Source organism: Leucopleurus acutus, assembly GCF_964270905.1.
Source record: "Leucopleurus acutus genome assembly, chromosome: 5".
Taxonomy (NCBI): Eukaryota; Metazoa; Chordata; class Mammalia; order Artiodactyla; family Delphinidae; genus Leucopleurus; species Leucopleurus acutus.
This window is the reverse complement of record NC_139147.1, coordinates 132,730,901-132,756,839: the sequence shown is the minus strand read 5'-3', so window position 1 is coordinate 132,756,839 and position 25,939 is coordinate 132,730,901. Positions and strand designations below refer to the sequence as shown.

Here is a 25,939-nt window from a genome sequence, read left to right as displayed (position 1 = left end):
CAGGGCACGAACCCACGTCCCCTGCATCGGCAGGCAGACTCTCAACCACTGTGCCACCAGGGAAGCCCTTCTTGTTTGTTTTTTATAGCACTGCCTCCATTTTTGTTTTTACCAAACCTATTAACCAAGTCCCTATAATAAAATCCCAGTTCGTGTGCTGTTTAATTTTTGGTATGTCATCAATACTTATTTCAATGCATCAGGCATCTTTTAATCTGTTCTGGAAGATTTGGGGACCTTTGGGAGGTTATTTTAATGCCAGGAATAATTTTTTTCTATTAGCCTCTCCTTTTCATATTTACCTACTTTCTTCTCTTCATAACTTACTTTCTGTTAATGTTGATCAAAAGAACTGTGAGTGCTGACCACAAATATGACACTGAAAAGATGGACCCATGAGAAGAGAAAAATCCTCTTGCAGGTTCCTTCTGAAAATACACAGCCTTTCTCCCTTTCCCTCCGTAATATTCCCTGAACTCTCTTTGCTGACACAGTTCTACTTCTTTCCCATTGTCCTTTTACCATCCTGTTGTCCTCATTCTGTCTTCTCCCCTCCTGCTCCCATACTACAGTGATTATATTGTGTGCTTATCTTAAGTCAGTATATTCCCCCCCTTTTAGGTAGAGAAACAGACATAAAAGTGAGAAGATCATTAATAGAGGAATTTCAGTTACCCCCAAGTTTAATCCTAGCTCTGTGATAAAATGATATAGTTCAGTTTTTAGTCACTTCTCTGTGTGTGTGTGTGTGTGTTTTTAATACCTTATTTCTTCAGGTCATAATTTTGTGTCACTAAATTTCAATATTTTTTCTCAACCAGAAAGATTGACCTGCTAGTCCTGATGCTCTAAGAATTTTTACTCTGTGCAATATTATATTCCACATGATTCTTCAGCTTTGAATTGAGATCTGCTTAGTCTCAAAGAAACTGCTTTTATTTTTGAGTTGCCGTCAAAGCTTTGAAATGCTGAAATCTATATCAAGTAATAGGTATACTGGATGCATGCCAAAGTAATTTGTTACTATACAAAAGAAGTACGTTTTCAGCCCAACAATTGGTTTGTTATCCTTATTGCCATTGTCAGTGATAAGCTGCATTGGCTGTAAAGGAGTGATTTGCAGTGGTTTGAATGATTTGTAGTGGAACAAAGGCAAAATTTTACTCTGTACAACCTGAGCATTTGTAATTAGTAATTAGCCTTTTATTTAAAACTTCTGTAAAATCGGGCTTCCCTGGTGGCGCAGTGGTTGAGAGTCCGCCTGCCAATGCAGGGGCCACGGGTTCGTGTCCTGGTCCGGGAAGATCCCACATGCCTCACAGTGGCTGGGCCCGTGAGCCATGGCTGCTGAGCCTGCACGTCCAGAGCCTGTGCTCCGCAACGGGAGGGGCCACAACAATGAGAGGCCCGCGTACCACAAAAAAAAAAAAAAAAAATTCTGTAAAATCCACAGTCTTTGCTAGATGCTCAGTGCTGTGTGCTACATGATTAATTTCTGCAGTAATGTAGAATTTTCACTTAGAAGGTAACCAGTACATTTAAAATATGTATGCAGCTCAGGCCTTTTTATTTTATTAAAAAAATTTTTTTAATTGAAGTGTAGTTGATTTACAATGTTGTGCTTGTTTCAGGTGTATAGCAAAGTGATTCATTTATACATACATATATATCTTTTTTTTTTTAAGTAAACACTTTAATTAATTAATTTATTTTTGGCTGTGTCAGGTCTTAGTTGCAGCCCATGGGATCTTTCGTTGAGGCACGTGAGCTCTTTGTTGCAGTGTGCAGGCTTCTCTCTAGTTGTAGCACATGGGCTCCAGAGCGCGTGGGCTCTGTAGTTGCAGCATGTAGGCTTAGTTGCCCCGCGGCATGTGGGATCTTAGTTCCCTGACCAGGGATCAAACCTGCGTCCCCTGCGTTGGAAGGTGGATTCTTAACCACTGGACCACCAGGGAAGTTCCTATGTATCTTTTTTTTTTCAGATTACTGTCCCTTATAGGTTATTACAAAATATTGAGTATAGTTACCTGTGTTATCAGTATATAGTAGGTCCTTGTTGCTTATCTGTTTTATATATAGTAGTGTGTATTTGTTAATCCCAAACTCCCAATTTACCCTCCCCGTCTTTCCCCTTTGGTAACCATAAGTTTGGTTTTTATGTCAGTGGGTCTATTTCTGTTTTGTATATAAGTTCTTTTGTATATAAGTTCATTTGTATCACTTTGATGGTTTTTTTTGTTTGTTGTTTAGATTCCACATATAAGCAATATCATGTGATATTTGTCTTCCTCTGCCTGACTTCACTTAGTACGAAAATCTCTGGTTCCATCCATGTGGCTGCAAATGGCATGATTTCATTCTTTCTTATGGTTGATAATGTTCCATTATATATATATATACCACATCTTCTTTATCCATTCATTTGTCTGGACATTTAGATTGCTTCCATGCCTTGGCTATTAAGAATAGTGCTGCAGTGAACATTAGGGTACATGTATCTTTTCGAATTACAGTTTTCTCTGGATATATGCCCAGGAGTGGGATTACAGGATCATATGGTAGCTCTGTTTTTAGTTTTTTAAGGAATCTCCATACTGTTCTCCATAGTGGCTACACCAATTTACATTCCCCCCAACAGTGTAGGAGGGTTCCTTTCTCTCCACACCCTCTCTGGCGTTTATTATTTGTAGACTTCCTAATGATGGCCATCCTGACTGGTGTGAGGTGATGCCTCATTGTAGTTTTGATTTGCATTTCTCTGATAATTAGCAATGTTGAGCATCTTTTCATGTGCCTTTTGACCATCTGTATGTTTAGTACTTTTTAAAGACATGGTAAAGAGTTTCCAAATGGATTTTGAACCTTTTTAAAGGAAGAATACTTTCCACATATGAGTTATGTGATTCATGGTACCTAGAGGAACTAAGGGTAATCAGTAATGTGATAGTACAGTTAAACTGAATTTTTTTGCCTAAGAAAATAATCCTCTTTTGTTTTAGACCTTTATTAAAATTGGGAGAGAACCTGGGAATAGTCTTTATGATGGTCCTAAGATTCAGTCATTTATTCATTCATCTTACATGTGTTTATAGAGCACTGGAGGTACTGGGCCAAAACCTCTGCCTCATGGAGCTTATAGTCTAAGATAAAACTCGTGGAGTATAGCACTGCGCAGAGTAAAAATTCTCCTTAAAGCACCAGGATTAGCAGGTCATTCTTTTTGGTTGAGTAAAAATATTGAAATTTAGTGACACAAAATTATGTCTTGAAGAAATTAGGTATTAAAAAAAAACACAGAAGTGTCTAAAAATTGAACTGTATCATTTTATCACAGAGCTGGGACTAAACTTGGGGGTAACTGAAAATTCCTCTGTTAATAATCTTTTCATCTTTATGTCTTTCTCCAGCTAAAAAGGGGGGAATATACTGGTTTAAGATAAGCACACAATACAATCACTGTAGTATGGGAGCAGGAGGGGAGAGCACTGACAAAAGCAGGGAAGAGAGATCTTTAGACAGCATGCCTAGGAAAGGCATCGTTGAGAAGGTCCTGTGTGTTGAAAGGGGCAGGCTGTGTAATATCCGAGGGAACACAAGGGCAGAGGCCTCAAGGGAAGTGCGCTTGGCATGTTTCAGGAACTATGAGGCGGCCAATGTAGTGCAGGGTTGGGAGAGAAGACTAACTGGGGAGCATGCACTTCATGTGGGGCTTGGTGGACAGTAAAAGACTTGGGCACCGTTTGCTTGTCCTGAGAGGGATGGGAGGTTTCTGGAGGGTTTTCAGCAGAGGACAGTGTGGTTTGACTTGCGTTTTTAACCCAGTGTGTTGGCAGTGGGTTTCGATGTTTGAGTAAGGAGGTTAAGTGTGGATATATTTGAGGATGGGGCCAAACTGTGTGTGGCATGTGGGAGAAGAGGAGGAATGAGGGTGACTCCCCAAATTTAGAGCCTGAGCCATTGCAAGAGTGCACTTGCCATTGGCAGAGGATGTAAGGGAGCATGTGTTTGAGGAAGTAACAGGGGTTCTGTTTGGCATGTTTAAGTCTGAGATGGGATGCCCAAGAGCAAATATGGAGTAGGTAGGTGGATTAGTTTTATCAGTCTGGATTTCAGAAGAGACAAAAAGGCATATAAATAAAAGCCAGATTTCTAAGGTGGGGTGAGATCCCCTAGGGAGAGACCTCTTATATTATAAAGAGCCCAAGAACTGAGTTCTAGAACACTCCAGAGTGTAGACTTCAGGGAGGCCTGGGGGACCCTGCACAAGAGGAGCAGCTGGAGAGGCAGGAGGGGGAGCAGGAGAGTGTAGGGTGGTCCTGAGGCCAGGAGAAGAGGGCGCCTCAGGAGGAGGGAGCGGTTGGCTGTGTGCGGGGTTAAGTCACGGGAGAAGTGGCACTGGTGTCAGCAATGCAGAGTCTTTGGTGTTCTTGATGAGAGGTTTCAGGGCAGGGGTGGGGTTAGCAGCCTAATCAGGAGGGATTCAGGAGAGAGTGGAAGAGAGAAATGGGAGACAGCAGTACAGGCACTCCCTAGAGGAGTTTCGCTTATAAAGAGAAGGGGAAAGGAGGGTAGCAGCTGAGATAGGAAGGGAAGTTTTTGGTTTTGTTTTTCTTTAAATGGAAGGAATAACAACATGTTTGTACAATGATGGTAAAGGTGCAGCAGCAAGGGAAAATTTTTGATACAAGGGAGGGAGAATTTCTGATTGGTAAGAAGGTGGGATATTTGACCTGCACTAGAAACATATTCATGTTGTTCATTTTTAGTAAAAGGAGAGAAGGAGGGATACTGTCTGGATACAGCTATTGGATGGTGGGAGTTGTGGAAGTTCTCTCCTGACTGTTTTCTTTGAAGTAGGAAACAAGGTTGTCAGCTGAGAGTGAGGCTGGGGAAGGGGATAAATTGGAAGCATGAGGAGAGAAAACTAGTGTGGACCTATCCTCTAGGAGAGTAGGAAAGAGAACGGTGGGTTACGTGGGTATTAAGGTCACCTGGCTCGGGGGTGTTGGAAAGACTGATGGGAGGCAGTGGTTACAAATTCCTGTGGAACATGGAGGGTGGCCTCGGGAGCAGTGACTGGCCACAGGTAGTGAAGTACAGTCTTCTGTGACGTTCAGAACCGAGGATCTGTGACTGAAGAAAGGAATGGAGGGCACCTGCCCCCTCTGTGCTCTCCTGGTGGTGCTATTGGAGAGGACTGTGGGAACAGCAGTGTGGGTAAGACTGGAGGGCCAGGGGATTTGTCGATGACTGGGGCACTGGGAGGGTTTCAGGAGACCAGAAGATGGGATCAGGAAAAGGGATTAAATATATTCTTTGGAGAGAGAAGATGGTATAAGCAGGTGGAGACACAGTGGAAGAGAGAGCGCCTAATGAATTAAGCTGAGTAGAAGAGCATGAGTAGAGACTTCATAGTGCTTAACAACAAAAAAAGGCTCGAGGGATGTTGAGAAGCAGCTGTTCTTTAAATCTCCTGAAGACAGGACAAAGGGAAAAGGCCATTTTAGTTGTGGAAGTGTCGAGGAAGCCGATGCAGGAGAGTTTTTCCTTTGTCTCTGAACGTTTCAAGAATAAGGCTGTTTTCTCTTCAGAGCTTAAACATAATGGGATAAACTGGGTAAATTGTTTAGATTGTGCATTTCTTATAGTACCTAAAAATTTGAAATGACCCTGTCAAATGAGTGTCCTAACAAATGTATGGCATATTCTTAAGTTTGATCTCTGTGGCAAAATACAGACAGTTTAAATTGATAATTTAAAAAATATTCTTAGTTATAAGTGCATAGGTTATTCTGATATTTCTTAATGTTGAAGATTTTTAGTGTATCCCGTGTTTTAACAGGTTGCGGTATTTTACAGAGCTAGTCCAAGGCACAAGATGAAAATTATTAAGGTGGGTGTCTAAGAATCACACTGTTTTATCTCTGTATCCAAAATGCTACTGCTTGTGTTTCATTATGTTTGCTTTACTACTGGGAATATTGATAGAGCATTAAAGTCAGAAGTATTGTGAAGCAAAACAGGTGGTTTTTTAAAGCCTGAGATGGAAACATTAATAGAGAATTTAGTTTGCAAAGGAAGATGTAGAGGAAAACTTTAAGGAAATATCTGCAAATACAACCTTCTTTAAACATTTGAATAATGTAGAAATATGTTCTGACAGGAGGCTATAGCCAAATCATCCCAGTGTGAATAGGAATAATTACTTAGAAACTGAATAAACGCAGCAAGAAAAAAATGTTTTGAGAGTGTGAACAATGTTTAAAGGGCTATGATTGTTTATATTAGTCAAATATATACAAAGCAGCTGACATGGTACCATCAGTTCATGGACTTATTAATCACAGTAGTGCTCTAGTACTGAGGTCACGGTTTCTCGGCCTTGGCACTTTGACACTGTGGGCTGGATAATTCTTCATTGTGAGGGGCTGTCCTGTGTGTTGTAAGTTTAGCAGCATCCCCGGCTCCTATCCTTTAGATGCCAGTAGCGTCCCTGAAGTCATGACAATCAGAAATGTCTCCAGACATTGCCAGATGTCCCCTGGGAGACAAAGTTGCCCTGTGAACAACTGTGTAATTGACTCTTCATCAGGCTCTACACATAGAATCCATAGAATTTTCACACATGGAAATATTAATGGCAGCTTTTTCTAAGCTTTATCTTAAGACCTCCATATATTTATTGAAGTTTTATTGAAAAAGTGATTGTCTTTTTATTTCCAGTCTTTAATTATGTGGGAAAGAAAAAGAGAGAGGATTTGTTTATCCCCTTATCTGTGTGGAAGCAACATTTTAATCAGAACTCCTCCCTCCTGCTTCTCCCCTCTCGCCCCCAGTCTCTGCAGAAGAACGGGTCGGTTGTGGCCATGACAGGAGATGGAGTAAATGATGCAGTCGCTCTGAAGGCTGCAGACATTGGAGTTGCAATGGGTCAGACTGGCACAGATGTTTGCAAAGAGGCAGCAGACATGATCCTGGTGGATGATGATTTCCAAACCATCATGTAAGTTTTCCTTCAATGAATGCACATCAGAGAGTCTCCTCCCATCCTTTCTTGCACCCCATTCATAGAAAAGACTTTAGCAGTTTTAGACATTGGATAAACTAAACTTTTTTACTAGATTAATTAATCTTATTTTGTGTACTAGTGTGTAGTTTGGGGGAAAATTATTTGTATGGAATGGACATAATAAATGGCAGGGCTATTCATTTAAGAAATATTACTGAGTACCAGCCAAGTGTCACATTTCCTGGCCACTAGTGTTGTGATACAGCAGTGAACCTTCATGTGGCCTTTATTCTAGTTAAATTCAGGCTCACAGGAATAAGCATGTGCCTGGCCTTACAGTAAGTATTATAAATAAAGATCCCATCCATATCTGTTTCCTTCTGTCAGGAATTGTTCATGTTACTAATGATGCAATTTATCATTTGAATAGATTTGTTTCATCCACAGTTTCTAATTGCCTTAAGATTCTGCAATACCTGCTGGTTGTTTCACAGTGTTCAGGTGGAGGTCACTTGATAATCATCTCTTGAATGATCTAAGTCTTAGTTCAGTGATGCCCTGTGTGCCTCATTAACCCATTGTGGCCTCAAGTGGAGCATGTGGGCCCTCAGGACCCAGAATTGCTAGGCTCTTAAAAAGATATAAGATATTTAATTTCCATTCTTAGAATTGTATAAAAATCTTGGAAGATAGGGCAATATGTTTATAAAACACATATTTTCCTAGGTTGAGCAAAATGAATGAGAGAATTTACATGGATCTTTGTAAACCATATTCTTTTTGTAATTCTGGTACAACATACACCTAATTGTGTGTAGGAGCAACAGATGGCTTAAGTTCTATAAGTTTTATATGTCTCATTGCCATTTAATTTCTGACCTACATTAAATTAACCCCTTACCATGCATGCCTCTTGTATCTTGAAGTAAAATAAACTTGGAGGGGTAAAGAAGATCATTATTTTAGTATTATAAATGTGTATTATTGTCTCTCGTGTAGAAACACAAGATGTGATTTTAATGTTGAAATGTCTTTTTAAGAATAAAAATTACTGTGTTATGAAATTAGTTCGGGTAGAGTGTAGCAGGCCAGACTTCAATTCCTTGCCACAGTAGTGTTTCCTTTTTTTTTTTCTAGTTTTAATTATGTGAAGAAAATAATAGATTTTCTTATTGATGTGTGTGTTTTATCAGTTGGAAATTTGTTTCCAAAATTAGTTCCACAGTATTGATATATCCTTATTTTTCTGTGATAATATTTTCTCACCTAATTTTATTTTTAACTTTCAGGTCTGCAATTGAGGAGGGTAAAGGAATTTATAATAACATTAAAAATTTTGTTAGATTCCAGCTGAGCACGTAAGTTTGTAAGAAGTTGTGACAAACTTATGGGTCTTACAGATAAATTATTTGCAAAGTAGAATTCAAGCAGAATGCCTACAAGCTTCTGGGCTCTATTTCTGAGGGTTGTCCATATGTAAAAGTTTTCCAGTGTGAAAATTGAATCCTGTTCTAAATCTAAAAATGGCATGATAAAGAGGTTCTAAGTGTGATAATTATTTGTCTGTATCATCATCAAAATATATAAACCTTTGTGGCTTATTTAATAGCTCCTGAAATAACTAAGAAAAGGGCGTCAAATTTTAATGTTTCTTCTTGGTATAGTTTTCCAAAAGTAGAAGGGCCTTTCTGTAGTCCAAAAACAGTTATGAAAATATCATTGAAACTGTTATCTGAACTCAATTTAAAAAAATCTTCCTCTATTTGAAGGTCCTTTATTAAAATGCTGTGGATCATAAGGGTTAACTCTTAGCTTCAAAATGTTCACAGTAATGAAGCAGTAGGTTACTTGGAAATATGGGCTTCCTTTAAAAGAACAGTAGTAACATGAGAGTTTTAAATGCTAAGAAAGTGATTTCATAAAATTAGCAAGAATTATACTATGCTGACACATTTTTTAAAATGACTCTTTCTTTCGATAGGAGTATAGCAGCATTAACTTTAATCTCACTGGCTACATTAATGAACTTTCCCAATCCTCTCAATGCCATGCAGATTTTGTGGATCAATATTATTATGGACGGACCTCCAGCTCAGAGGTGAGAGTTTTCTCATGTAAATTTGAAAGACAAAGATGGCATGCTATCCTGATAATTAAGCTCTAAGACTTCGTCATGGATAGCGTTGGAAATCTCTGCAGCATCGTGTTTGTTGTAAATTGTGTGATGTGAGCATATCATTTATTCTCTTGGAGTGCTCATTCATGCATTATGATCTGAGCTTTTAGGCTGTTAGATGCCCAGCCTTAAGTTGAGAACCCAGGAGGGAACAGTTGCAGTCCCTGTCCTCGAAGTAAGCTTTTTGTTTCTTAGAATAGGTTGTAATGGAGAAATCTCTGGCTTTAGTGCTATTACCAAAGTTCTGTTGCCAGTCTTAGAGACTTTGGGAAAGTATTGAAGGACCTAAGCATCTAAGTATCTTCTTTTATAATAATGGGGCCCTAGATGTTGCTTTCCTAACACAGAGTGATACATGTCAGTGACCGTTACAACAAATTATCCTAGTTGAAACTTCCTTGCATGAAAGATGGTTCAAAGTCCAGTTGGTAGGTCATATATTTCAGGCCATATTTGGAATAAGTAAAGCTATATGTAAATAAAATTTGGGCAATTTTTTGAATTTGATTATCAGTCCCCTCCCAAACTGTGCCAAATAAACAAAAAAGGAAAGAGTGATAAAATCTTTGGTTATTTTCAAGTGATCATAGCCAAGGTTTTCTTCATGATTCAACATTTTGTTTCCAAAAGAAGACATTTAGTTTCCGGGATAATTGAGGTCAATGAAGTTGTGAAAGTAATAAATCCAAATCTTACTTAAAACTTTAATTCACTTTTCTGTTTGTTTTGAAGCCTTGGAGTAGAACCAGTGGATAAAGATGTCATTCGTAAACCTCCACGCAACTGGAAGGACAGCATTTTGACCAAAAACCTGATACTTAAAATACTTGTTTCCTCAATAATCATTGTTTGTGGGACTTTGTTTGTCTTCTGGCGGGAGGTATACTCACTGGATAAGCTGCTTTATTAATATTCATTCTGCACAGTAGGACTCGGTTATTTTTGTGTATTAAGCAGAAGGCTGGAAGTTACGAGAGCTCTTTGAAAAATAGAATAAAAACATTTAAACATAGTTTGATTTCAGTATTTATGGGTTAATAGAATTCCTGATTTATATATTAGAGTTATTTAAATCTGCAGAGAAGTATCAGATACAATAAAAATTAACATGAAAACTTGGGAAGAAGGTAGAAAATATGAGTCTTTGATATAGCTACTTTCATGTCATCAAAAAAGTTCTTTTAGTATCCAGTTTATGGTTTGGGAAAAGACTTTTTACTTTATGTAGACTACAGCTATTCATTAGGTGACTTATTTAATGGCGTATGGGAAATTTAGGTTGCTTATATGTTTTATATCTTAAACTAAAGCTATTTCATTCTGAGAGGAAGAAAATATTAACCCTTTAAAAGCATGTAGTATTTGTTCATTAAATTCAGCCTGCTGAAAATCTTTTTTCCTCTCGACAGCTGCGAGACAATGTGATAACACCTCGGGATACAACAATGACCTTCACATGCTTTGTGTTTTTTGACATGTTCAATGCACTAAGTTCCAGATCCCAGGTATGCTTAGGTGATCTTAGCTGACTAATTCAATTGAGTTAGGGTACTCTCTAATTGTAAGTGGGCAGGGTTTTTAGCTTTGCTTGCTTTTGTAGCCATGGTTATAGCTCCGGATATAGCCTTCCTACAAACATGGGCCTCCAGAATGTGTCCTAAGAGGGATGGGGCATTTGGGGAGATAAGCCTTAACTTTGGCTAGGAGATCAAAGTAAATCACAGGTGTCATCACCTGATTTTTCTTTTCATTTTCTTATTATCTGTAGCTATATGATAGGTTCAAGTTAACATTATCTGAGGATAGGACAAAGCTCATGGCTTGTGCTAAGATGGTATTAGCCTCATTATAGAAGCAAGTGTTGTTAGAAGTCTAGGAACAGCTTTGTGCATATTAACTTTTTCTCATTATTTCTATCAGTGTGTCAAAGCTTACGACATTTAAAATTTTCTTTTCTTCCCATGCTTTATCTTAAGGTGGATTGCCTTCTCTCTCTCTTTTTTTGAAAATTTATTTATTTATTTATCCTTGGCTGAGTTGGGTCCCCGTTGCTGCGCGTGGGCTTTCCCTAGTTGCGGCAAGCGAGGGCTACTCTCCATTGTGGTGCGCAGGCTCCTCACCGCGGTGGCTTCTCCCGTTGCGGAGCACAGGCTCTAGGCATGCAGGCTCAGTAGTTGTGGCTTGTGGGCTCTAGAGCGCAGGCTCAGTAGTTGTGGCACACGGGCCTAGTTGCTCCGCGGCATGTGGGAACCTCCTAGACCAGGGCTTGAACCCGTGTCCCCTGTGTTGGCAGGCGGATTCTTAACCACTGTGCCACCAGGGAAGCCCTGGATTGCCTTCTCTTGATTGAAGTGCTTTGTTAGAAAATAATGGGCTAGAACCTAATGGTACTTTTTCAGAGCATGTTGTTCTTAGAAACTAGCTACATTTGAGGCCTGACTGTTCATTTCAATTTAAGAGCACCATATAAATCCTTAACTATATCTGTTACCATTCACCATGCTAGAACTTTCCAAGTACAGTGAATTGCCATTAATTTAGACTAATTTTTGAAGAAGCTTTAGTATTTGGTTTTTGTTTTATGAAAGGCATTTTTACTTTTTCACTACACATGTAACTAAGTCCATTCTTCGAGAAAGGTTTTTAGATTATGTACCTTAATGAGTGATAGAAATGATTTAGCAAAATTATCATATACAAATAAAGTTTCTTATGCTTTGGAGGACTAAAAGAAGTTTCTGTGGTCTTTATGTTTTTAATAGCATCACTCTTAAAGCCCTTGATGAAGAGAAGCTGCTTTAAAATTTACCCTATTCCATTTATATTATTCCAAAATAAGAGTTAAAATTTAGAGATTTCATGGTACTACTACTGTAGAATTCAGTCCAGGTTACTAAAAATTGGAGGTGAGTGTAATAATAAAGAAGTTGTTTCTGTGACCAAGGAGTAATAACTGAACTCTCTGCTCTGCCAACAGACCAAATCTGTGTTTGAGATTGGACTCTGCAGTAATAAAATGTTTTGCTACGCAGTTCTTGGATCCATCATGGGACAGTTACTAGTTATTTACTTTCCTCCACTTCAGAAAGTTTTTCAGACTGAGAGCCTAAGTATACTGGGTAAAGGAAATGTTATCTTTATAATTTATATATTATAAATGAGCTGTATTTGCTAATGCATTTGTTCTAAGAAAAATTTTCTTCTAAAAAGTGAAATAAGTGGCTTGCTTTGAAAAATGTATGTGCTCTGTTTTCTCATTTGGAAATGTTTAGGGGAGTCACTCTCCCAACTCTAGGTTTTAAACTTCTTTTGTAATTTTTTTCTTGTTAATTTTTTATAGGTTGTCACTTGTCAAAATCGTATTTGGTGATTCTGAAAGATAGCAAATCAAAACGTGTTACAGAGTAATTGTAGTTTATAACTTTTTAATCTTGTATGAAGAAGAAATTAGACTTAAGCTCACTGAAAACCAAATGGCTCTTCTTTAAAATTACCATTTTGATTGTTAAACTAATATTTTCCTATTCTTACTTGCTAATTTGCACATTCTTATTTTATGAAATAACAGCACTAATAGCAGAGAGTTTTATTAAGCTGATGTGAAGACAGTCATTATTATTTCACAGACTGTGCATTAAATGCATCACCATATAGTATATTTAAAAGTTAATCTTCCTATGTAAGTGTGAGAACGGACGCATTTTATGATAATGCTAGTTCTAATTCTTGGGTTTTTAAAGGTAATTTGGATGAATCACTGTATTTTTTTGCTGTAAGTTAAAGTTTACCTTAGAGTTGAACTAGTTTAATTTCAAGATTTTAATTTCATATTCATATGCCTTCCTCTTTAAAAAAAAATGGAGTTTTAAGGAGACCGGTGCAGTTGTTTGAAGCAGTAAATAAGAACGAGATAGTGTGGATACCATTGTAAAGATATGGTCTTTAAACAGTGACTTTCAAGTGGAATAAGATGCAGATTTCTAAGTAATCTTCAGATAGACATTTAAAAAATCAAATTAGTCACCACTGCTTGAAGAGCCTTTAAAAAAGGCTGTGTGATCTATTAAATAGAAAACTCCTCTAGTGTTGCTGTTGTTAAAGGTTGTGGTTCTCGGTTATGGTTCAGGGGAAGCAGTCAGAGGACTTGAGTTCTAGTTCTCTGGCTGCTGCCTGTCCTAGCTGTGTGACTTAGATAAGTCATTTAGTACCTTTGAGCCTTACTTCCCTTATTTTTAAACTGAGGCCGATTGTGGCTACTTTGTGGAATGGTTGAGAAATAATGTATTTTAAAGGCTGTGGTAAAATGCTAGAAAAACATAAGTCATTAAGCTCTGCAACTGTAAGTTTAAAGAATTGTAAAACCCAACTTACTTTCTCTTGCAGATTTGCTCTTTCTTCTGGGTCTCACCTCGTCAGTGTGCATAGTGTCAGAAATTATCAAGAAGGTTGAAAGGAGCAGGGAGAAGATCCAGAAGCCTGTTAGCTCGACATCGTCGTCTTTTCTTGAAGTATGATGCATATTGCATTCTTTTATTTGCAAACTAGGAATTGCAGTCTGAGGATCATTTAGAAGGGCAAGTTCAAGAGGATAATGAAGATTTGAGAACTTTTGAACTTTTTATTGACTAAAAATGAGTGTTGAAGACTTGATTTGAGACTTTAACCTGCTGACAGTCCCAAATGAAATTATGCAACTTTGATAACATATTCCTTGATTTAAATTGGCTTTTGCGATTGAGTGGAACTTCGTAAAGTGTATGGGCAGTTATTTAATTTAAAAAACAGGCAAAACCTGAACCACCTTCTGCACTTAAAGAGGTCTAAACAGTTCAAATACACAATCTATCCTAGATAAATATGATTTTTTTTAATTTTTAAATATTGTACTATTTATGGTGGTGGGGCTTTCTTACTAATACACAAATAAATTTAATCATTTCAAAGGCATTCTGTTTGGTTTAGAAGTTGATTCACAGGAGTGCCATATTTCAGCTACTGTATTTCCTTTTCCTGCAGTGTAAGCAGCTCAGCTACCTTGTATTACCATTTTTGTTATCTCAAGTTTTTTTGCACAGGATGTGACCACTGTCAGATCACTGTTCTTTTCTTTCTTTTTGTGATTGAAAAGCTTATACTGCAATTTGAAGTAAATGTTTGCTTTTCTTAGTAAGTGTAAATGGTTGCCTTTTCTTTTTCTTCTTCTTTTGGTTTTTGGTATGAGTCTTTGGTCTAGCACAGTTAATACAGGGCTGTGGAGTGGCATTCTAGGTAGGGTAGCCATGTCTGTAATTAACACGTAGTCATGGAGTCAAAAAAATTTAAGACTGGTTGGGCTGATATTTATAGCAGGTGATGTTAATGTGTTATGCCTTCTTTTAGAGTTAAATATCAATACATACTTTGTCAAGCAGCACCTTGACAAAGTCATCTCCTAAATATAAATCTAAGTACCTCACCTGAATATCTGAATTTTATTACTTTTTAATATCTTTTTATGTGTACTTAAAAAAATCTTTCTTATGAAGTATAGAGTGGTAATCTTAAAGAATAAAAAAGCCCCAAACCTAAACAGATGGTTTATGAAGCAGAGTTTAAGTGGAAGATTCTGTGCTGACCTTTACTCTTTGTGTATCTGCAGCTTTTGGGCTTAGGTTGCAGCACAGCCTGGAGGCTGCCCCTCTCCTGCTTCCACCATTGTCCTCTGCCTTGTTCTGCTTCACTGGGCGTGCTAGAGAAATAGATAGAGTTGCTCTTGGAATGCCATCAGTTTTTGTAATAGCTGGATGAGGTATAGGTAATTTGTTTTGAGTGTGTGGCAAATTTGGGCCAGAAATTCAAAATTAGAAATACATTTTCCTGTTGAATATTTCTCTCTGAAACAGAAACAGGTCTCAAATTCTTCCATGTTTAATTCTTCCTGAAGTTATTGAATTTTGCATTTTATAATTAATTTTTTAAACTGTCAGGATAAATCGCTCTCTAGTTTTTACCACCAATATTAAACTGCACTGTTAGCACTGAAGTACTGTTGTTAACGATAGGAAAGATACGTATTCTTTAAGTCTTGTTACTGAAACAGTTTAATATAAGGACCTGAGATATCTGCAGTTTATTCTGCTTTACTCTTTAAGGCTAGATAGTCAAATGTACATGGAAACCATTGTCTAATCAACTTTATCTTTAATGATGGTGATGTATCATATCTAAGTTTTGTAATGAGTTTTCTTCTCTGTTACAAGGACTTGAAATATGAAGTGCACGTCAATCTTTTGCTTTGCATTTTAGGTTCAGAGTATGACTCATATGAAATAAATGTGCCTATCGTATTGTTCAGATTTTAAACCTTCCCCCAGAATGATTTATTTTCATAAGTTAATGTTCTTCCAGTTGGGACTGTTCACATTAAAATCATATGGATATTGAAGATACAGAAATTAGGCAGCTCACAGTACATTGAATCTGTGATTTAAAAAGAAGTGAAATGTACGGTTCAGATATACTACATCTGTATAACAGATTTCCCATAGTAAAACGACAAATTAGGGTCTGTGTGTGTAGTTTACATAGCATATTATCAGAATTAGCATGGATAAATCAAATGCACTGGTATCTAAATTTAAAATTTTTCCCCATTTCCTGGCCCTGGGGCTTGCTAGAGTCCCTAACAATACTAACTTATGTGATTTTTCCCTGTTAGACTACCTCATGAAGTTTTTTGACTTCAAAGTGATTAAATATCAGGGAAGAAAAGGAGCTTTAATTCACCAACTAGGTAGATAATCCTCAAATGATTCATACTGGCAGCAGAGGAACAAGGCTTAGCATGTTCTCTCAGATTTTTGCTGGGCATTTCATGACCCAGAAATGGAACAGCCTGAAACCAGGCAACCTAAAAATCCTACCCCCTCAGGACACAGACTTCATTAAATAGCTGTAACCACACCCACAAGGATAAAACACATTTTTTACCTTTCATACCCATGCAAGGTACATCTTTTACATTGGTAATCTTTGTGAAGTCATTTCAAGTTTTGATCTCTTTCATATAGTACCTAAGTAAAGTGAGCACTGGCCGTATAACAGCTTCTCAGTGAAATGAATTGGTGGCAAACAATAAATATAAGATCTAAGAACCTTAATTAACTTTACCTTGCTTTCTGCCTCTGTCACTTGGCAATTCATGCATTTTACTTCTACGTTTGACTCACTCAATTTAAATGGATGAATTAATTATCATTTCAGTAAACTTTTCTTTAGTACCTAGAATGTACTAGGAATAGAAAGGTGGTGGCATCCCTGCCCTTCAAGAGCTCATGGACTGTGTGTTAGCTGAGGATGTAACTGTTAACAGGCTGTCTGTTGAAAGTTAGTAGTGGTCTGCACATTTATTTTAAAAATACACGTACAGTAAAATGAGTCCAGCACACATTTTACTAGAAGTTTCCCTTAAGATTGGCATTTGGAAATCTTTGAAATGCCTTTTTAGAGTAAGCTGCAATCCAAACAGTAGCTGATTTGCATACTATAACACGTATGTTAATCCTAACTGGTATGTGACTAGACAGACAGATTATCCTGATAATTAAGCTTCCTTGAGATCAGTTAGCACTTGGTATGACTTAACTTTTGTTGGGTTTGGGGGTTTGGTTTTCAGAGTTAGTTATTGTTAATAATGGATAGTGGTTAACCAATCCTTGATATTAATGTAGGTATAATAGTCTGCAAATATTTTGGTAGGTTTAGATTTGGGAAGTTCTCAGTCTTAACTCTGGAAACCAAAGTGAAATATATGTGGTACAGTGGTAAGTGCTGCCCCAAGTGCTGCAGTAGCCAAAGGAGAGAAATAACTTCATAGGAGGAGGTTGTCAAATTTCCTAGAACTAGTGGCATCCGAATCAAGCCTTAAGTTGAGAATCTCCAGCCGAGAACAGCAGGATATTGTAACCAAATGGCATAGCCTCTGCAGAGGTGTTGGTGGGGTCTGGAAGGAACAGGTGAAAACCACAGGAGTCTGGGGCTAGGGCAAGGAGAGTATATATAATGTGAGGGCTGGACAGATAGGCAGGAGGAGCCTAGTGGTGAAGGTAAAGACATTTAGCTTGTAGCCTGCTGTAGGATTTCAAGACTGTGATAAGAGTTTGGATTTTTGTCTTGTAACATGCTGATGGAAGCTCAGAGGGTGGACTGTAAAGACAAAACAGAGAGACTGATTAGAGAATTGTAGAAGCTTAAGAGGTAGAGGGACTGAGTTGTGGCAGTTAGTATGGAGAGAAAAACATGGGATTTCTGCCTTCTAAGAGAGAGCATTGACATGACCCGATGGGAGGAGAGGAAGATACTACAGCTTCTGGCTTTCTGGCTTGGCTACTAGAGCTGTTGGGAGAATTACCAGAGCCAAGCAGCTTTTAGTGGGACACAGGTCAATTTGAAGTGTGAAGTTTGTGATGTCCTTTCCCAGTGGATATGTTGGATGAGGTTTCTAGCACAGAATGAATTAAAGCCATGGCTGACTCATTATGAGGTAGTAAGAAAATATTAATAATTTCTTGTTACAAGCATCGATTTTTTTTATTTTTGATAAAAGTAAACCAATAAATGAATGTAAACTCAGCTTTGACAGAGTAAGATTTTTTTAAAGTAATTTCTTTAGTATAGTTATTAAGAATTTATGGTAGGCAAGTAGAAAACAATGTTGTTTTTCTTTTTTGTTTCCATTTTACTCATAATTCTTCCTTGGATCTTTCTAGCCTCATATCTCACACATGATGTTCCAACACAATCCACTTACTGGTGTTTTTGGACAGTATTCCTTCAACTTGAAATACTTTTTCCTCTGTTTCAATTTAAGAATCAGAGTTTTTACCTGTTCTTCAAAGTCCAGCTGAAGAGCCAACCAGGATGGCCTTTCCAGGTAGCTCCAAAGGTGCATGTGTCTGTGTGTGTGTGTGGTGCAGTTTCTTGTAAATACTGTTAAGAAGAAATGCAGCCGTAAGTTTGGGCATAAAATTGTGGGACTTTATTTCTTAGAAAGCATTAAAATTTTAAGTCCAAGCCATGTAAGTGATACATCTGGACAGGAAATTTGCTATAATCTTTTCATTCAGAATAAGTTGAGGTGGTGAAATTTGGGTAGGAAAAGTATTTTGAGGCTTTAGTTTTGATCCTTTGCAAGTTCTTCTCTATCTAGACCTGCCAGCATTCCCGTGTACATGTGAGTGTGGGGCCTTCCTCAGTCTGCTCTGCTCCAGGTAGGCAGTGTTTCCTGTGCAGATCACGGGGCCTACCCGGCTCTGCCGTTCCACTCCCTTTGTGTTCAAGTCTAGCCAGATTGACAGACACCCTGGCAAAGGCCCCATGTCTGCAGTGGCCCCATGGTTGTCGGCCTGGCTGAACTGCCTTCATGCATCAGTCCAGGTCACATCAGTATTTCTTCAGCAGTAATTGCACTGCTCTACTTAGGTAAGGGTAGAAACCAACTCTCACAGTATTAAGAGCACACAGTGCCAGAAATTGGGCACACTGTTCTGCATGACCATAGAGGTCCATTTTTGTTTTCTGAGTGTTTCCAGTTTTTGAACTCAAAAATATGCCTTTGATACAGGTGTTTTGTTTTTTTTTTAATACCAATTCACTCAACTGTATTAAAAGCAATTTTCTATTAAGGCTTTTCCTGTGATAAGTATAGTTAGAAGTGACAATTTGGTGTCATCTATGGTCATAAATAAAATACCATAATGCTTTTACCATTTACTGTTTTTTCATCAGGTCTGCATCTTAAAAGCCAATATGAAACAACTTGTGAGTCTCACAAAATACTGTCTTTGAGCAGTATATAGCAGGCCCCAAACAGATGGCAGAAAAATGTATACTTGATAGGAAAAACATGAAAAACTTTATATTTAAGCATGTTAGATCGATTTTAGGGAGTTAATAAATGAGTATGTCTTCATGGTCCTTTCTCATATTCATCCATATAGTTGCATAATAAGATTGCATTAGAATTTATAAGCATCTTTCTTCATGGAACAGGTCTAGATAGCCCATGAATTAGTTGGAGGTGTTACAAGTTAGGGAAACAGCTTATTTTAATACCTTCCTAACTTACCCACGTGGGCCTGTTGATTTAGTTTTGAGGATGACAGACTACTGCCCACAAGTTCTATTGGAACACAGGTACGCACATGCACTTCCATATTGTTACCACTGTATTCATGCTGGGGTTTTACAGAAAAAAGTTGCCTACTCATAGATATTCACAAAGAGCAAAATAGGCCTATGCATTGCATTCAGTGGACCAGAAAGGAAGTGGCATCGATTTTCTCTACCGTCCAGTCTCTCTGGGATGGATGCCACTGATACCAGATTGGCTGTCAAAGACTCAGTCTGTTCTCAGAACGTCATCAACAGGAAGGACATGCCAGCTGTTGTCTGTCCCACCTCATCACCAAGGCTCCCTCTTCCTACAGTGGGTGGGGTGTTCTGATCTGTTGTCCCATCTGAGTTGTGCTCCTCAACACACACACACACAACTCGCCTAAGTTTCTACTGCAGAGTCTGCTCTTCTCTGATCCACCTGCCCCTCCCACCCCCTTGGATAGACAGGAGAAGTGGGGGCTTCCCTCTCATCAGTTGCTTTTTCCTAACACACAGAAACGGGTGTCATCGTTTGTGCAGGCTTACTATCAGTCCAGTCTTAGGGAAGAACAGAACCTTCTAAACCAAAACATATTTGCACAGTCTTTATATTTCTAAGGTAAAGTTATGACAGTATTTCTTAGTGAATTCTCCTTGGCTGTCCAACCTATCAAAATAGCTTTACAGAATGAATTATGGTTATTATACATAATAGGGTCAGTTTCTTTGTTTAAAACAAAAACAGACACAACTTGCATAAATCTGGGAGCTTGAAGGGCTACAGTGCTTTGTGATTGGGAACTTGGATTTGTGGATGTCACCATTCCCAGATTTCAATACCAAAGGCCCCCTGCCCACCATTTCTACCTCGTTTTCCTTAGTTTTGGGGGGCAAGACAAGGGAACCTCAGAAGATTGCTCTCTTGATGCCATCCTTCCTAGAGTCTTCAACTATACAAACATTTCTGGTTATAACAGTACAACATACTCATTGGAGATATTTGTAAACAGAGGAATAGGAGAGGAAAACATTTCATAATCTCAATACCCAAAGACTAATCTAGGCTCCAGACATATATCCAGCTGCCTAGCAGCTAATTTCTCAACACTTAAGCACCTAAAAGCTGTGTTTAACATATCCCCAACAGAACCCCCTGGTTCCCTCATTTCCCCGCTACACCCCATCCTACACAAATGAATGACAACTGAATAGGAAATCTGAAAACAGGGTTCTTTCCAGTCTTTTAATGAAAGCATAAAATGCTGTTTTTAGCAATTTTAGCAATAATTTGTAGTGTTTCTCATTGGTATGTTTATAAACCCTATTTTTTTTAGAGTAATGTTAATATGTATTTACTCAAAGGCTTCCACGTCAGAGCAAGTTCACCTTAATAGGTAGATTAATCCACATCCTCCATTATGAAGTAGAGCTCATTACTGTGTATCCATGACAGCAAGCATTGAGACTGAAGAGTAGACTTGTATTTCCTGTCAACATCCTTTGATTTATTCCCCCATTACGAGGAAGACACATGAACCAGACAGAGGAAGATATGGGGGGAATGATGGCTGGATACACACATGGCCGTTTTTCAAGAAGAACCAGCACTTCAGTTAATCCTCCAAGAAGCGCTAATTATATGTATCAACACACCTGGAAAGTTTTCCTAATCTTGTATGCTAGCTCATGCGATGGTACTGGGTTGGCCAAAAAGTTCGGGGCCAACCCAATGTTTTCACAGAGTCAAATGATTCAGTCTCATAAAGTATCAAAAATCCAGTATTGAAATACTCTGATTGTTTCATTTTGTTTTTTGCAAAAATATTCCTAGGTATTCCTTGATCCTCATGACAGTGGGTTACATTGTACACAGAAATCTCCAAGTATCTCCTAAAGTGATAATGAGAAAATTTCTTAAAATATGTATGATTTAGCTGTTTTAACCAAAGATTTAGCTTTATTAACCAAATATCTAAAATGTTACCTATTACTAGTTAGGACTAAAAGTGATTGCATGTGGGGGAATTCCCTGGCAGTCCAGTGGTTAGGACTCAGCACTTTTACTGTTGTGACCTGGGTTCAGTCCCTGGTTGGGGAACTAAGATCCCGCAAGCTGCACAGCAAGGCCAAAAAAAAAAAAAGGTGATTGCATGTGTACTGCAACATGTTCATGTGAAATTTCTCTCCCTGAACACTGAATCCAGTGAAACTAGCTGGAACACTTTTCCATGTATTACCTCTTCATTTCTTTCTCCCATTATAACAGACTGGTATGCTTCCCGAGGGAAGTCCATGCCTTTGAAGTTTAAAACGTTCTTCCTCAGCATGAAGTTCTCATCTTAGAATTTTTACAGCTGGATGGGCTTCAATTTTTTTTTTTTTTTGCGGTACGCGGGCCTCTACTGTTGTGGCCTCTCTCGTTGCAGAGCATAAGCTCCGGACGCGCAGGCTCAGCCACCATGGCTTACAGGCCCAGCTGCTCCGCAGCATGTGGGATCTTCCCGGACCGGGGCACGAATCTGCGTCCCCTGCATCGGCAGGCAGACTCAACCATGCGCCACCAGGGAAGCCCACGGGCTTTGATTTTAGCATTATTTAGACCTGGAAAGAAATGCCAAAGCAACGTATCCTGTATGGTTCAGAAAGCTGTTGCTTCAAGTGGAGAGGCATCTTTTTAATACATCTGTCCAAAAGAAATAGTATTTCATTTCAAAGTGATAACAAATACAGAAGCATTTCTAGCTGCCTTGACTGAAATGCACCAATGAAAGACATTATGAGATAAATACCGAGTACCCCACAAACACTGCCCTAAGAATACAAGGTCACTATCTCTGGAGTGAAAGTTTGTCCTCTTACAGAAGTGGAATTATTTCTCCTGGTCTTTGGAGTGACTGCTTGCTGGATGCTGGTTGGGTTCATGGTGTGCCAACCAGCCAGAGAGCATGTGCTGGAGAGCAGTGCCCAGTGAACTCTGGAAACCTCACTACTGGGGAGACCGTGTTTGGTTTCCTTAGGGTTATGGGGTAGGGCCAGGATATAACCCGTGCAGCTGCAGGAAGAGGTTAATACCTGCTCTTAATTTTCTCCTGTCTCTAAACATATCCCAAACTCTTTCAAATTGGGTTTAAAAACACTACAGAAAATTCCTTGATAACAAGAAAAAAGGACAAGAGGGGCAAAGTGCTCACACAGGGCTAGTTCCTTCTGGTCTTTATTGTTTCCTGAGGTTGAGCTTGGCTGCCTGTTCACACTTCTCCGCTTTTCAGTGTGGCTTCAGCCTGGCAACTCTGCTAAAGCTGCTTTAAAGTTCTCATTCTTGCCCTTCTCATCTCAGCCATATTTAATAGTGTTCACCTGCTTTGCCTCTGCAAAATTCTGCCATGAGCTCTGGCAGCCACTGGTCTCATGGTGCCTTATGTTTCTGCCCAGCACCCTCACTTCTCCCAGATCCCTTACTTTGCTCTTGGGCTCATGTGTGGATGTAACAACGACTGTCATTTATGGCATGTTTTTAGTGCCAGCGACTGTTCTGAGTAACTTAAAATACATGTCATTTTATCCTTAGACAACAGCTTGAATTATTCTGATCCCTATTTTACAGACAGGGTAACTGAGGCATAGTCACTGATTCATTTATTTTATGCACAAAGGAGGAAAAGATAATTGTAAGATCTTTCTAGCTATAAAGGTCTTTATCTTCTAAAACTGTAATTAATTTGAATTAGAAATCCAAATGCAAATACTGAAATTAATTTGAATTCTTTTTTGTCATAATTATTATGAAAGGCCTTTAGAATTTATATTTATAGGATATACATATTCAACTTTCCAGGTCCAGGTATCTCAAAAAGGACTTGTACAAATAAAAGTTTAATCACAGCCTAACACAGAAGATTACATTATAGTGTTCTTCTCTCTCCAACTTTATTCCTAAAATTTATTGATCTTCGGTGTCCAGAGTTCTTTTTGTTACTTAAATTGCTAATTGAAGACTTAACATCCCCAAAGACTCAGGTGAGATTTCATTAGCTAGAACTGAATCAGAAAGAACAAGGTTTAAAGACTTGATTAGAAAATGAAACAGGTTTTCAAAGTTGGGACGTTCTACACACGTGCTCTGCCTCCTGTACCTCATCCCAATCACATCCCTTTCTCTTAAAGCCAAGCTCAAAAGCCATGTCCGAGAATCCTCTGATTTAGCCTCGTCGTCCTTGGGACTGCTGTCTCCTGATTATATAGCCTTCAGTCTGCAGTTTGCCATTTGCGCCTGACGGATTGCATCATAAAATGTTCTCTCATTATTTCGTTGTTCTACCTCCTCAAACAGCTTACACAAGCATGACTTTTGGGGGTTGGGTACTGTGTCCTGTTTCTTTGGTAAACCCCCTCAGATTTGTGGAGTGCTTGCAACCTCTCGCTTAATATATACAGGAGAAGATATATACTGGGGTAGGTAACTTTACTGAATTCTCAGAGAGTAAGAGTTAATGGACATTTGATTTTAACTCCTTTACTGCAAAGCTGGGTAGTTTCAAGTGAATGGCCCTGCCCGATTCCAACAGTTAGAGAAAGGAACCTGTTTTCTTATGACTACTGAATGAAGGCCCCTTGGCTTGAAAAATTCCTGTTAATGAAAGAAAAAGGTGAATGATATAATTCAATTGACTTTAAATTCTATAGCCCTACACTCTTCAGTTTGGTGCCTATCAAACCAGTCACTTGGCAAAGTGGAACTGGGAAGGAATAGTGTTTCATGCAAGGCTGGTGATTTCTTTTTAATAAGTATATTCTTTTAAAAAAGATAAATTTATTTATTTATTTTTGGGTGTGTTGGGTCTTCATTTCTGTGAGAGGGCTTTTTGTAGTTGCGGCGAGCCGGGACCACTCTTCATCGCGGTGCGCAGGCCTGTCACTGTCGCGGCCTCTCTTGTTGCGGAGCGCAAGCTCCAGATGCGCAGGCTTAATAGTTGTGACTCACGGGCCTAGCTGCTCCGCGGCATGTGGGATCTTCCCAGACCAGGGCTCGAACCCGTGTCCCCTGCATCGGCAGGTGGACTCTGAACCACTGCGCCACCAGGGAAGCCCAAGGTTGGTGATTTTATAAAGCAGTGTGGATGAGCCAGGAAATAGGATACTCATACTGGTATAATTTCCAGATTGGCCCCCAGCTCCAGGAATCAATGAAGACAATTTTGATACAAAGATCTTACATGCTTATAGTCCCCATTAGATCCGTTATTTGCTGGAAAAATACGTGTCTTCTCAAAAATCGATGCATATGACTGCTCTTTTCTTGATTCTTTTGGGAATAACGATCTCTTTAGAGACGAAAACAACCTTACTGTGAAGCCCCATGCACTCTTAAACAAAAATTTTCTTATTTCAAAAACTCTTATATGAAACAGAAGCCAGTCTTTTAGGCTTGAAAACTTTAGGAGCCTGTGAGATTTTGTTTTTGCCTTTTGTAAATGGCTAAAGCCAGTTAGCCCTTGGGAGGTTTGGGCTTAGTATGGTATGGTACCTCTAGGAAAGTGCAGAGAGTTGCTTACCAGATGTTAATTACTGAACACAGGCCTGCTCAAAAAATAGCTGAAAACCACATTTAGCGCTGATGGAATGTATCAGTGAGAGAGAAGAAAGGAGGAACACAATTTGTATGAATACATAAAAAAATGAAGGTTGGAGTGTACTTTCAGATCTTCATATGTTGCCCAAATATATTCATTCCACTTGCTTTTCTATTTTCAAGTTCTTTATTTGGAACTGGCCGTGCCCTCACAGTTCTGTAACAGGTGTTTGTAATGTTAGTAGCCTCAGTGTGTTCCAGAGCAGTGCCTTTCAAAGTCTTGACTGCAGTCCACAGTAAGAAATAACACTTTGCACAACCATCTAAGCTATGAAATGCATATCTGATATATTCCATTTAAAAATGCTGGTTATGACATCAAATTAATTGCACATCCCATTAATTGGATGCTGTTTCTTCTTTTGTTGGGACCATTACAGCTTCAATTTCTTTTCTAAAAACTGGAGCACATAGGGCTTCCCTGGTGGTGCAGTGGTTAAGAATCCATCTGCCAATGCAGGGGACACGGGTTCGAGCCCTGGTCTGGGAAGATCCCACATTCCACGGAGCAACTACGCCTGTGCGCCACAACTACCGAGCCTGTGCTCTGGAGCCCGTGAGCCACAACTACTGAAGCCCATGCACCTAAAGCCAGTGCTCCACAACAAGAGAAGTCACCACGATAAGAAGCCCGCGTACCACAACGAAGAGTAGCCCCTGCTCACTGCAACTAGAGAGCGCCCGCGCGCAGCAATGAAGACCCAACACAGCCCAAAATGAATAAACTAAAAAAATAAATAAATAAAAGAAATTAAAAATAAGTAAAATAAAAACTGAAGCACATCTAAAATGCTCATCAGCCCTGCCATGGGCTCTTTGACAAAGTACTTAAAGGTCTCCTTTTCTGTCTGGCTTCCTCACGTCTATCTTCTGGGGCCCAGACCTTTCATAGTAAAGGATGAAGAGGAGATAGTTGTAAAAAAGTTGTGTTAAATGATGATAACCCAGCTTCAGCTTATAGGAAGTAAATAATGTAGGACTTCTGTTCTTT

General features: G+C 38.8%; 1 protein-coding gene across 3 annotated transcripts in view; it reads left to right on the top strand.

Moving 5' to 3' along the window:
* The window catches only part of ATP2C1 (ATPase secretory pathway Ca2+ transporting 1), a 101,715-nt gene extending 87,583 nt beyond the window's left edge, over positions 1-14,132 (top strand). For all 3 annotated transcript variants that reach the window (XM_082840076.1, XM_082840075.1, XM_082840074.1), the window contains 8 exons: positions 5,843-5,893; positions 6,837-7,003; positions 8,299-8,367; positions 8,991-9,107; positions 9,918-10,065; positions 10,595-10,690; positions 12,163-12,304; positions 13,569-14,132. In XM_082840076.1, the coding sequence (XP_082696202.1) occupies positions 5,843-5,893; positions 6,837-7,003; positions 8,299-8,367; positions 8,991-9,107; positions 9,918-10,065; positions 10,595-10,690; positions 12,163-12,304; positions 13,569-13,699 (921 nt within the window). In that variant the 3' untranslated portion in view covers positions 13,700-14,132. The remainder of the gene's footprint in view (positions 1-5,842; positions 5,894-6,836; positions 7,004-8,298; positions 8,368-8,990; positions 9,108-9,917; positions 10,066-10,594; positions 10,691-12,162; positions 12,305-13,568) is intronic.
* The last annotated feature ends 11,807 nt before the right edge of the window (positions 14,133-25,939 follow it).